Raw genomic sequence first — 12,004 nt, forward strand, 5'->3', positions numbered from 1 at the left:
GGAGTGAATGAGTGTGTATGAACGCTTATTAGACGCCTGCTGTTTACTAGCTGGGGGTTAGGTATCACTTTCTGCTCAGAGTCTTCGGATGTTGAATGAGGTAACCTTCATCAGACCATGCCAGTAGTCCACGCGCCAAGAGGCTGAGGGAGAAAAGTCATACGCTTAAGGTTAGCCCACAAATAGCAAGATCGCCTTAAGAAACAGAAATAGATGGGGCTAGAGAGATGGTGGAGTGTTTTAAGAGCACTGATCCCCAGCACCTACCTGTCTTCTCACAACTGTCGGTAATCTGATGGCCTCTTCTGATCTCTGTGGGCACCAGGCACGTATGTGGTATATAGACACACGTGCAGGCAAGAACAAACAAAAAGATCATACATACTAAAAGAAAAAAATATTAAAGACAGGATGGAGAGATGGCTCAGCGGTTAAGGGCACTGACTGCTCTTCCAGAGGTCCTGAGTTCAATTCCCAGCAACCACATGGTGGCTCACAACCATCTGTAATGGGATCTGATGCCCTCTTCTGCTGTGTCTGAAGACAGCTACAGTATGTATAAATAAATAAATAAATAAATAAATAAATAAATAAATAAATGCATACATACATAATAAACCTTTTTTTAAAAAAGTATTTAAAAATTATATTCAAGACAAAAACCAACAGATGAGGAATGTAACTCAGTCAAGTAAAGTGCTTGGTGAGCAGGCATGAAGACCTGAGTTCTAGTCCCTGTGCCCATTTAAAAGGTCTGGAATCCCAGTGCTGGAAAGGCGGAGACCAGCAGTTGGCCAGCTGGCTCAGCCAAATGGGCAAACTCATGAGAGATGCTATCTCAGAAAAGCAAAGGGAGCCCTGTTGAGGAAGATACCCGGTGCTGATCATTGGCATCCACATGCAGATTCGCACAGTAGGCCTCCAGTTTTGCCTTTTCTACCCCCCCATCCCCCCTGGCCTTTGCACTGGCTGTTTCTCAGCCTTGAATACTCTCCCTGGGAAGGGTTCTTCGGGGCCTCTATGGTGAGGAGTTTCCTCAGAAGTCTCCATGCAGTGTTTAATGTGGCTCTCCTTTCTCAGCGTAGGACTTAGCTGCCTCAGGATTCGTTTGTCTGGTGGTCATTCTGCCCGCTAAACTGGGTAGCCCAGGTCATTAAAAGTTGTTCCTTGAACTTGACAGTGGCTCCTGGGACAGTAGGCCATTGACTGAGTTGTCAGGGGCCTGAAGCTGAGAGCTTAAGAAGGCTTCTCCGATGTGAGACTCTGGGAGGGGCCGGGTGTAATTAGTATCCCTACAGGCCTTCTGGGTTTCTCTTTACCTAAATCCAACCTGCCCCCAGACACATCGACGATCAGCACAAGACCAATATGGTGGCTTAGGGGCTAAAGTTGCTTGTCCTGCATGCTTAGTGATCTGAGTTTAATCAGCTCACATAGCTATCGACACAATATGGATGGGACTGAATTCCAGTTTTGACAAATATTTCCAGAGGCACACGAGAAAGTGTGGCATTTACGGTTTGGGGCTGCCCTCAGCACCACCCGTGATCATAGTTTGTTGGTGTGGAGTCTCCCATTACCTGCAGCAGGCTCGTGCTCCTCTTCCCTGAAGGGCCCAGCTTTAGGTCTGGAGGATGCTGGTCTGGGTGAGTGCTGAGTCCCTTTCTGGCCTCACCGTGTTCTTTGCTGACCTAACATTCCTTTACTGATAGGATATTCAGACCAATCATTGGGTTATAACCAACCATTTGGACCCCACTTGATTGGATACTCTCCAACACTCAAGGCTCCCAGGCAGAGGATAAAACAGTGTGTTCTTCTAGCTTATCCCTAGGTTCCCACACACACATGGAGGGGGTGGGGAAGGGCCAACACAAACTGGGGTCCTCAGCCTCTGAACATCTCTGTACCCATCTTTAACCACATAGCCCAGAGGTGGGAGATCCCTCTTCCCTGAGACTTGTTCTTTCCTTTTTTAAGATTTGTTTATTTTTGTTTTCTGTAAGTTGGTGTTTTGCCTGCATGCATGAGGGAGATGGATCTCCTGAACAGGAGTTACAGACAGTTGTGAGCTGCAGTATGGGCGCCGGGAACTGAAAGCCAGTCCTCTGGAAGAGCATCTCGGAGCCATTTCTCCAGTCCCCAGACTTGTTCTTTTCAATGCAGCCAACCCTGTTCTCAGCTCGCAGCTTCTGTTCTAGACCCTTGCTGGTTGCTTTCTGATTCTATCCACCGCCATGGGTGCGTGTGGAGGTTCTGCTGATGACTTAGGGGTGCAGGAAGGGCGTTCAGCTCCCTTAGGGAGTTCTCAAACGTGAGGAGGTACATGGGAGGTTGTGAACCAGGAAAGGTGAGGCAAGCCAGGTACTGTGCAATGGCCACAAGGACTCAGTGGAAGTTCAGCGATTATGAGAATACTTTGGCTCTGCGTGCCAGGTGCTGAACTAAGTCCTCTTTGTATGTTGTCCTATGTGTTTCTACACGGGTTCCATGTGAAAGAGAGTCAGCTCACTCCAGCTTTTCAGAGGAACAGATTGAATGAGGGTCAGGCTTTGCTAAGGTCACTCAGCATAAAGGGAGAGGGGAGAGGTCTCTGTCTCCTCCCTTTTGCCAGGGTCTGTGTGCTGACCTAGAGGAGGCCTTGTCCCACAAACATGGCATAGTGTGTGTTGGGTTTTTGTTTTGTTTTGTTTTTTTTTTTTTTTTTTTGGTTCTTTTTTTCGGAGCTGGAGACCGAACCCAGGGCCTTGCGCTTCCTAAGCAATCGCTCTACCACTGAGCTAAATCCCCAACCCCGTTTTGTTTTGTTTTGAGATTAGGTTTCACGTAGCTCAGGCTAGCCTCAAACTCACTATGTATTTAAGGATGGCCCTGAACTTACTTTTCCTCTTCTTCCTCCTCCTCTTCCTCCTCTTCCTCCTCTTCCTCCTCCTCCTCTTCCTCTTCTTCCTCCTCCTGCTCACCCTCCTCCTCCTCCTCCTCTTCTTCCTCCTCCTGCTCACCCTCCTTCTCCTTCTACCTCTTCTTTGGTTTTGGTTTTGGCTATCCTGGAATTCCCTCTGTAGACCATGCTAGCCTCTGAACTTGGAGATCCACCTGCCTCTGTCTCCCAAGTGCTGGGATTAGACATGTGCACCGCCATTGTCGTGGTCCTGAACTTTTTTTTTTTTTTTGGTTCTTTTTTTCGGAGCTGGGGACCGAACCCAGGGCCTTGCGCTTCCTAGGTAAGCGCTCTACCACTGAGCCAAATCCCCAGCCCCGGTCCTGAACTTTTAATCCTGTGCATCTACTTCCAGAGCTGAGGTTACGGGCACTTGCCACCTAGACTGGTTTTATGTCATACAGGAGATGAACAGGTTTCATCCTGTTTCATGACTAGAGCTTTGTGCACGCCAGTCAGTCTGCTACTTTAGGTGTAAGTGGTATACAGTATATACGGTAAGCTGCATGGTATACAGTATATATGGTATACAGTATATACAGTAAGCTGCCTCCCCAACCCACGCTTGCTTTTCAGTTCGAAGACTGGGAAGAGAACAAGAGGGCTGGGGGGCAGGGTTGTTCCTAATTTTCAGTCCCATCAACCTTCTTTCCCCCTCAAGATTTCCCTGATGACACAGGCCTTTAACTCCAGCACTCAGGAGTCAGAAGCAGCCAGGTCTCTGAGTTTGAGGCTAGCCTGGTCTACACAATGAGCTCCAGGGCAGCCAAGACTGCATAGTGAGACCCTGTCTCAAAAAAAAAAAAAAAAAAAAAACCAAAAACCAAAAAACAAAAACAAAAAAAAAAACAAACCCAGAAACAAACCCCAAAAGATTTCCCTAGTGGCTTGTCACATGTTGGGCATCTGACTAGCTTTCCTTCTCAGGGGCCATGCTGAAGAAACTCTGGGATAGCCCTGGTCTCCTTCCCCACCTCAGCCTGCTTCACCCACCCTGCCTGTTCAGAGTGCTAGAAGCTTGGACCTCACAGTTTTGCTTACAGCCTTGTGCTACTCCTGAGGCCCTGTTACTATGGGCTGTTTCCTTGTCTTTAAAGTGAACAAAGATTTGTTTGTTTTTTGTTTGTTTGTTTGTTTGTTTGTTTGTTTGTATATGAGTGATCTGTCTTCACACACACCCAGAAGAGGGCATCGGATCCCATTACAGATGGTTGTGAGCCACCATGTACTTGCTTGGAATTGAACTGAGGACCTCTGGAAAGGCAGCCGGTGCTCTTAACCACTGAGCCATCCCTTTGTCCCTAAAGTGAACATAGTTACACCTGCCTGGCCTAGCTGAGTTCAGGGAGGGCTCCTGCTGAGTTTTTTCAGTGTCCACAGAAGTACTTTGGCTCTAGCACTGTGGGCCTCTGAGCTACCCTGACATTCTCCAGATGTTGGAGACTTCGAGGCTTGAACTACAATCAGCCTGTGCCAGCCTTCCACACTTAGTCTAGACCCACACGGACTTTGTGTGCAGGGATAATGACTTCTGTGAGCTGTGAACTGTGAACTGCGAGCTCACCGCTGCAGTTGACAACATCTGTGCTCCTAAGTGGCTTCTGATCCAGTGAGGTGACTTAGTCAGTAAAGGGCTTGCTGTGTAAACCTGACCCGAGTTCAGACCCTAGAATCCATGTAAATTTGAAAGGGGAAAACTGACTCTACAAAGTTATCCTCTGATCCTTATGTACATACACGTGCATGCACACACGCGCTCACACACACTTACATGCACACAAACTTACATGCATAGGTACACACATGCACACATATGCACAGATGCACACACACTTACAAGCACAGGTGCACACCCATTTACATGCACAGGTGCACACATGCACACACACATGCACAGGTGCATACACATGCACACACATGCACAGGTGCACAAACATTTACATGCACAAGTGCACACATATGCATACACATATAAGCACACATACATACATGCACATACACAAACACACAAAATGGGTGGCTCCAGTCTGGTCAGCATCATTAAAATAGGTGAGCCTGGCTGTGAGGTCAGTGCCTGTCGCTTCCATATCTCAGAGACTATGGGTCCAGTGGTTCAGGTAACCCTCAGTGGCAGGGCCAGAAAAGACCTTGACACTTGATGGTCTACACTGAAAGATAAATGAAACTCAGATGAAACCTTGGTGTCTTAGACTTGCCTGATCCGTTAGACAAGGATTGTACAGAAAGAGCCCAGGGTTGGGGGATGCCCCAGGCTCCAGAGCACTGCCCCTCAGCCGGAGCCCAGATGCGTGGACGGCAAAGCCCATGGCTTTAAATAGAGCCCAGAACAGCAGTCATTGCCCACTAGCAATGCGTGACGTGCCATGGCCATCCAAGGAAGGGAGTCTAGATCACAGCCCTGGAATCTGCCCACACGCATCACTTGACACCTGCAGCATATTCTTTAGGTGGTCTTAGGTTCCAGCTGGGTCAAGGCTGCCTCTAGGCAAGCATGAGAAAGGACCTTACTTTGTCCACTATCGGCTTCCCGATGTGGTGGGAAGAAAAGGGTGAGTAGTGAATGAATGAATGAATGAATGAATGAGTGAGTGAGTGGGTGGGTGACTGAGGTCCCTGGAGACAGGATGCCCAGCTTCTGGTGCTCCTGGTTCCTTCTGCAGTCTTTTCTCTTGCCTCCCCAGCACAGTCAGCTTTCTGCCTGCTGTGGGAGTTATTTCCAGCCCCCCCTGCTCCTGCCACATGTCATTTCCTGTGTGCTGTCACACCAGAGAAACACCTCCTTCTCCTCCTTGTCCCCTTGATGAGCTGGTCCATCCTCCAGGACTCCCTGGGAGGCCTGCTCAGAGCTTCACAGCACATGAGGTCCTTCCATGTAGGGACAGGAGCCCCTACCACCTATCGTGACCTAGCACACAGTAGGCACTTTATGCTAATGAAGGTGGGAAAGAGAAGGAAGGCAAGAACAGACAGTTCTGTCAGGTAGAGTGGGAAGAATCTGACCCAAGCGGGAGATGCCTAGGGCAGGGTGGAGGGAGGGAGAGAAAGCTTGTGAGGTAGAACGGAGGGCCTGCCACCTCCAAAAAGTGAGATTGTAGGGCTCTGTCATGGCCCCCACACCCTGTAAATCTTGTAATTTCATGCTCCAGGGAACCACAAAGTAAGAGAGTGGGTAAGGAATGAATTCAACTCCCCTGGCTACTCTGAAGCTCCAGAGACTGGGCAAGCTCTTCCCCCCCCCCCCTCACCCCACCATTTCCCCAGAAATCCCTCTGAGGATGCCCCCCCCCATCAAGGGTCTGTCCCCTTCCCACTGACCAGTGTCTCTTTTGAATCCCCTGTGCTGGTCAGCTCTGGGGTCAACCCCCACTCCCACAAACCTCGTCTCTGGACCCGGCTGCCTTTCGTGTTCTCTCCAACTTTAGAGGACAAGAAGCATTATGTAAGGTTAGACCTGGAGGTCAGTAAACACTAGGCAACAGAGGCCAGAATGCCTTCCTGAGGGACCCTAGGCTACCTCCTCGCCTCTCCTCACCAGCTTCTTAGAGTCTCTTGACCCAGGAAGGTCAGATTTCTGCTCTCTAAAGAAAACCTGTTGGGAGATGGCAGCGTTCTGACTCCGCCTGGAAGTCTGGAACATTTAGGGCGGGGAGGAGCTGGGGTGGACAGGGTCCGGGGCTGCCAAGGAGCACACGTTCCCATAGATACACCAGTGCGTATTTAGATAGTGTCCTAAGGTAAACTAGACTGAAACCCCAGGAAGCCGTGCCAGTCAACACTGCGAACGGCCACGCAGGTGGATTGTATATATATAGTTACACTGGGTACACACTGGGTGCTCAGAGGGTGTTTGCTGAGCTCTGAGTGTCCACCACACACGGCCCTGGTACTGCTGGAGCTGGAGGCATGGCTCACTGGGAGAGCTCTTGCCTAAAGGTGTGTGGGAGGCCCTGGGCTTGATCAAATGGGGGAGCATAGGGAAGAGGGAGCAGGGGAAAGGAAAAGGTTTCATCCTAAAAGATTCTGGGGTAGAAGAACGGGACCCACGTGAGAAAGAAACAGGTGTGTGTGGCAGTGTGAGAGCCAGTCACAAGTTGGACGCCTTCAGCTAACCCGTGTGGGCCGATGGGGGCTGCTAAGTAGGCAGCCACCTGGGTATTAGAAAAGACAAAAACGTCCAGAATGCCAACAAGGTGGAGGCAAGCATTGGTCTTTTAATCCCTCTGAGTGATCCTGACGTGGGTCGTGTCCCAGTTTTACGGATAGCAAGAGGGATAAAGAGACAAGTAACCACTGAGACACAGATGACTTACCCAAGGTCACACACAGCACACAGCCAGGGAACTACGGAGCTGGGACTGCAGCCCATGTGTTCCTGGTGCCAGAGCCCTGCCTCCAGGGCCTGTATCCACGGCTTCCGTCAAGCTTCCAGGCCTTAAGGAACCTGGAACTGACTGGACAGGTCTCCACTGTCACCACCTCCACCTGAGTCTTAGGGACAAGGTCTTGGCTGGGCCCCTATTCCTGGCCCAGACCCATATCCTTGGGTCTCCTTCGTCTGAGGTCAGACTTACCACTCCCCACCTATCTCTGGCTGCACCCCACTCCACATCCTACTCCTGTGATCCCCTGAGCTATCCTTTGTCGCTGTGGCCGCCAAGCCCAGGCACCCATGTGACTAATCATTTAGACACAGCCTTCAAATATGATCAGTTTCCTTGTGACCAGGGACCCCTCCCCTCCCCCCACCTGTGCGCCCTAGCGGCACTGCTAGACCCGCTCGCCGCCCCTACCCCCACCACAACCTCGTAGCTCCTTGATGGACACCCACCCTCTCCCCTCCTTAAATCAGACTTCCCGGACTGATCAGCTGATCTTGGGACAAGTTACTTACTTAACTTCCTAAGGATTTAGCGGCCTCATCTGGGAGAGGAAGCTGATACACGCTACCTCACGGCTTCATAAAGAAACACCAAGACCTTGCCTGCAGCCCCGAGTGATGGCAGTGGGTCTCTGAGTTCAAGGCCAGCCTGATCCCGAAACATAGTGAGTTCCAGAGCAGCTACAGTCTTTCTCTAAATAAATAAATAAACAAATAAATAGGTAAACAGATTGCTAAACAGATAGAAAAATATCTGTAAAACCCCAGTCACGTGAGTGCCCAACAAAAAGCAGCTCCTGTTCTACCCTGAGCTCACCCTCCTGCACTTTAACCTGGAGTCCTTTTGACCTTTGACTCTCTCATTTGTCGTCTCAATTGGAAGCCCATGGACTCTCCGAGCCCTGGGTCAGTCCTCGAAGGCTGCCCTGTGATCCTGTTCTTGGTGACTCCTACCTCCATCCTTACCCCCAAGGTCATAAGGACCGGCGATCCTCCCTGACGACCTTCTGCCTTCCTCCTCACTGCCTGAGCCCACCTCCCCACCCCCCACCCTGCTTCCGTGTACTCGTCCCTGATCCCAGCCACCTCTGAAGGCATTGCTGGGGCCTCTCACTGACTCAGCCCCTGTCTTACAGGCTCTCCAGGTGGCCCGGCAGTTCCTGTTGCAGCAAGCCTCCAGCCTGAACTCCCCGGGGAACAATGACAGTAAACAGTCGGCCTCTGCAGTGCAGGTGAGAAGGGGGGACCCACCCATGCTAGGCAGGAGTACAGGGCTGGGGGGGTATTCTTGGCAGGGTGGGGGGCTGTCAAAGACCACTCAGAGGGCCAGACTTTCTAAGCCCCACGCTCCTGAAAGACGTACAGTCATGCAGGGCGGGGTGGAGACACTAACACCTCTCTTGTCTCCACCTGGTCGGTCAGGGCTGGGTCTGCCCAGCTTCTTTGTCTGCACCTCTCTGGACCTGACTCACTGGGGTTCCTCCCACTGCGGCCCTCCTTCCTCCCCACGTGTTACCCTGTCCCTAAACTGAGTCTAGGCCCCGCTCAGGTTTCTCAGTTGAAGAATCACTAAGTCTCCCCTCCCCCAACTCTCCCAGTCTCTCCCCGTTTCCTGTCTCTTGACATCTCTCTGTCTCTTCTGTTTTCCTTTGCACAATCTGCCCTTTTTTTCCCTTCCCCCCTCCCCCCAGCCTGTCGGCCCATCTGGCTGGCTGGAGGGGGAGGGGGAATAAGAGGGGGTGGGGAAGCCTGGCCTTCTGTTTACCTTTTGTGTCACAAAGAACTTGGGAGAATTGCAGTCTGGGTCCCAGTGGGTCACTACTCTGGCAAACCGCCTTCCTCCCAGCATCCCCCCCCAACCCTCCCTCCCTGCTGTGGGGGGGAGAGCTGGGGAGGGCAGGAGAGAAGATTAAGACAGGCTCTGAAAGGAAGTTTATGTAAGGGGGAATGGGGTGGGCACTGTGCAGTGTTGATCCTGAGCCCTCTGGGGCCGTAGGGGACCTGGAGGACCTGGGAGAACAGAGACGTGAGGTAGGTTCAGGGTGCTATCCGGATGCAGGCCTGAGCGTGGTCCTGGGAGAGGATCCATCTCCCAGAGACAAGTTATCTGTGCTTGGGTTTTCTTTTTAAAGCTCGTGTTTGGGAAGGGTTTTGAAAAAGTTCATGGTGCCAGACAGCTGTGCGACCATGACCGCCAGTGGCCTCCTAGCAATCTAAGCCCTCCTAAGGTTCTCTAAGTTGGAAGCTGGCAAAGGGGTGTGGCTGAGGGGGGCACAAAGTCTGGAAGGGCAACAGAAGGAGGGAATGGGGACAGATCTCCAGGGTTGTCAGACTAGGTCTCATAGGATAAAGGGTCTCCCCTCAGATGTTCTCTGGGTCTACAGCTCTCCCCATGCTGCCCTGACTTAGGACCTCCTTGTACAACAGGGAGGGGTGAGCTGTGGAACACGGACACACACACCCCATCCACAGCTGCCTTGTGAACCCCAGCAGTACCAGAGGGGTTGGGTGGCTCTCGAGGAGAACCAGCATGGGGGACTTTCCAACTGGGGACTGGGAAGATGATCTGAAAGTCACTTCCCTTGTCAAAGCTGCTGGGTTGGGCTCTGAGAGCAGAAAGATGCCTCTTTCTTTACGTTCTTACTCCCGGGAATCTGCTTCTCCAAGCATTCAGCAGTTACCAGGTACTTCTTTTGTTCTTTCATGTGTGTGCACACGTGTGCATATCTGTGGGCACATATGAGCATGTGCGTGTGAAGGCCAGAAGGATAACCTCAGTGTCATCCCCACCACCTCCTCAGAGACGGTCTCTCAGTAGCGTCCTGGCTGGCCAGCAGGTCCCAGGAGTCGGTGCTGAAGTCCCAACTCCAGGATTTCTCAAGCATTTACCAGATGAGCCACCCTGCCCGTCCCACACCCGCCAGCTTCAATGCTTATCCAAGGCTGGCCCTCATACCCACGGGACAACTGCTATTATTAATCCATTCGCAAATGAGGAAAAAAAAAAACCAAGGCTCTGAGAGCATATCTAACTAGTCCAAAGTCACTCCGTGCCCTAATTTCTTTGCTGTGACAAAATACCCTGACAGAGAACAGTTTAGGGCAGGGAGGGTTTATTAGGCTCACAAGCCCAGCTAACATTCATTACAGGGAAGTCAAGGCAGGAACTCGGTGGCTACCCACATCACATCCGAGAGCGGAGAGAGCGAATGTGTGTGTGCCCGGGGTCGCTTGCCTTCGATCCTCTTAAGTGCAGGGAGAGATGGCAACAGGCTAAGTCCCACCCCTCCACACACCTGTCAGTTAAGGTTATCAAGACCATCCCTTACAGGCACTCTGACCGCACTCCGACCTGCCGGCCAACATGATCTAGAGGGTCCCTCCCTCATCGGGACTCTCACCTCAAGTGATTCTAGGTTGTGTGGAGTTGACGATTAAAACCGTCGCACCCGACAGACAAGGGCAGAGAGCATGCTGAGCCCAAAGAACTGGCTTCAGAGCTCAGTTTTATGAGAAGTCCAGTGCCATCGAAGCCCCTTGGGTCCCAGGGACGTGGGGGTCCTTGGGGCTGGCTGAAGCTGAGCTTCCCCGGACTCCTGTTTATCCTGCAGCCAGCTTTGCTCTCTGTGTCTCCCACCCACATGTCATTTTCACTGTCCCTAAGGGGGTCCTCATAGGGCCGGGGCCTAGGAACCTAGAAATAACACTGGGCTCTGGACTAGTGGGGAAATGAGAGACTAAGGCTGGCCCCTTACCAAAAACCATGTGGGACTTGAGTGACATGGGTCACAGAGGGAGGTTGTTGGGGCCCCATGGGTTCATCTTGCCCCTGGATGGGCTACTTGTCCCCTTGTCTCATTTCCTATCCTCCTGCAGCCAGCATCAGTGAGCTTCCAAACACCACTAAGGCTGAGGTGTATCCATCACTGTAGACAGGGAGAAATCGATTTCTGGGGGTTGAGCGGGCACCAGGAATTTCGAGGAGATAACCAGGGTCAGGGTCATTGGCTTGTCCGCTCCACAGTTCCAAAAGGGGTGCCTTTTCTTTGTGTTTTATGGAGTTTTGCTTTTTGTTTTGTTTGAGATAGGGGGTAGAGCACGCTTTCAATCCCAGCACTCAGGAGGCAGAGGCAGGCGGATATCTGAGTTCAAGGCCAGCTTGGTCTACAGAGCATGTTGCAGGAAAGCCTGGGCTACACAGAGACAAACTGTCTCTAAAACAAAACAAAAACAAAAGATAGGGGGTTGGGGATTTAGCTCAGTGGTAGAGCGCTTGCCTAGGAAGCGCAAGGCCCTGGGTTCGGTCCCCAGCTCCGGGAAAAAAAGAACCAAAAAAAAAAAAAAAAACAAAAACAAAAAAAACAAAAGATAGGGTCTTGTGTAGCCCAGGCTAGCCTCCAGTTCTGTATGTAGATAGAGAGGAAGAGGACCTTGAACTTCTGATCCTTCTCTCTCCACTTAGGACTATAGGCACACCCCCCCACCCCTGCACCCCCACCCTTGGTTTGTGTAATACAAGGAGTTAAAGCCAGAGCTCTGAGGGCGTTTTGATAAGTCTACCGCTAAGCTACATTCCTACTCTCCTTCCTATCCCCAATTTATTTAGTTCTTCGGAACAAGGTCTGATGGTTGTAGTCCTGATTGGCCTGGAATTCACTATATTG

At 51.3% G+C, this 12,004-nt stretch overlaps 1 protein-coding gene across 8 annotated transcripts in view; it reads left to right on the plus strand.

Annotated features, from left to right (window-relative positions):
* The window catches only part of Foxp4 (forkhead box P4), a 56,651-nt gene that overhangs the window by 27,159 nt on the left and 17,488 nt on the right, over positions 1-12,004 (plus strand). For 6 of the 8 annotated variants that reach the window (XM_087566586.1, XM_087566588.1, XM_087566587.1 and 3 more), the window contains 1 exon segment: positions 8,477-8,572. In XM_087566586.1, the coding sequence (XP_087422712.1) occupies positions 8,477-8,572 (96 nt within the window). 8 annotated transcript variants of the gene reach the window in all.

Source organism: Rattus norvegicus, chromosome 9 (genome assembly GCF_021556685.1).
Source record: "Rattus norvegicus strain SHRSP/BbbUtx chromosome 9, alternate assembly SHRSP_T2T, whole genome shotgun sequence".
Classification (NCBI taxonomy): domain Eukaryota; kingdom Metazoa; phylum Chordata; class Mammalia; order Rodentia; family Muridae; genus Rattus; species Rattus norvegicus.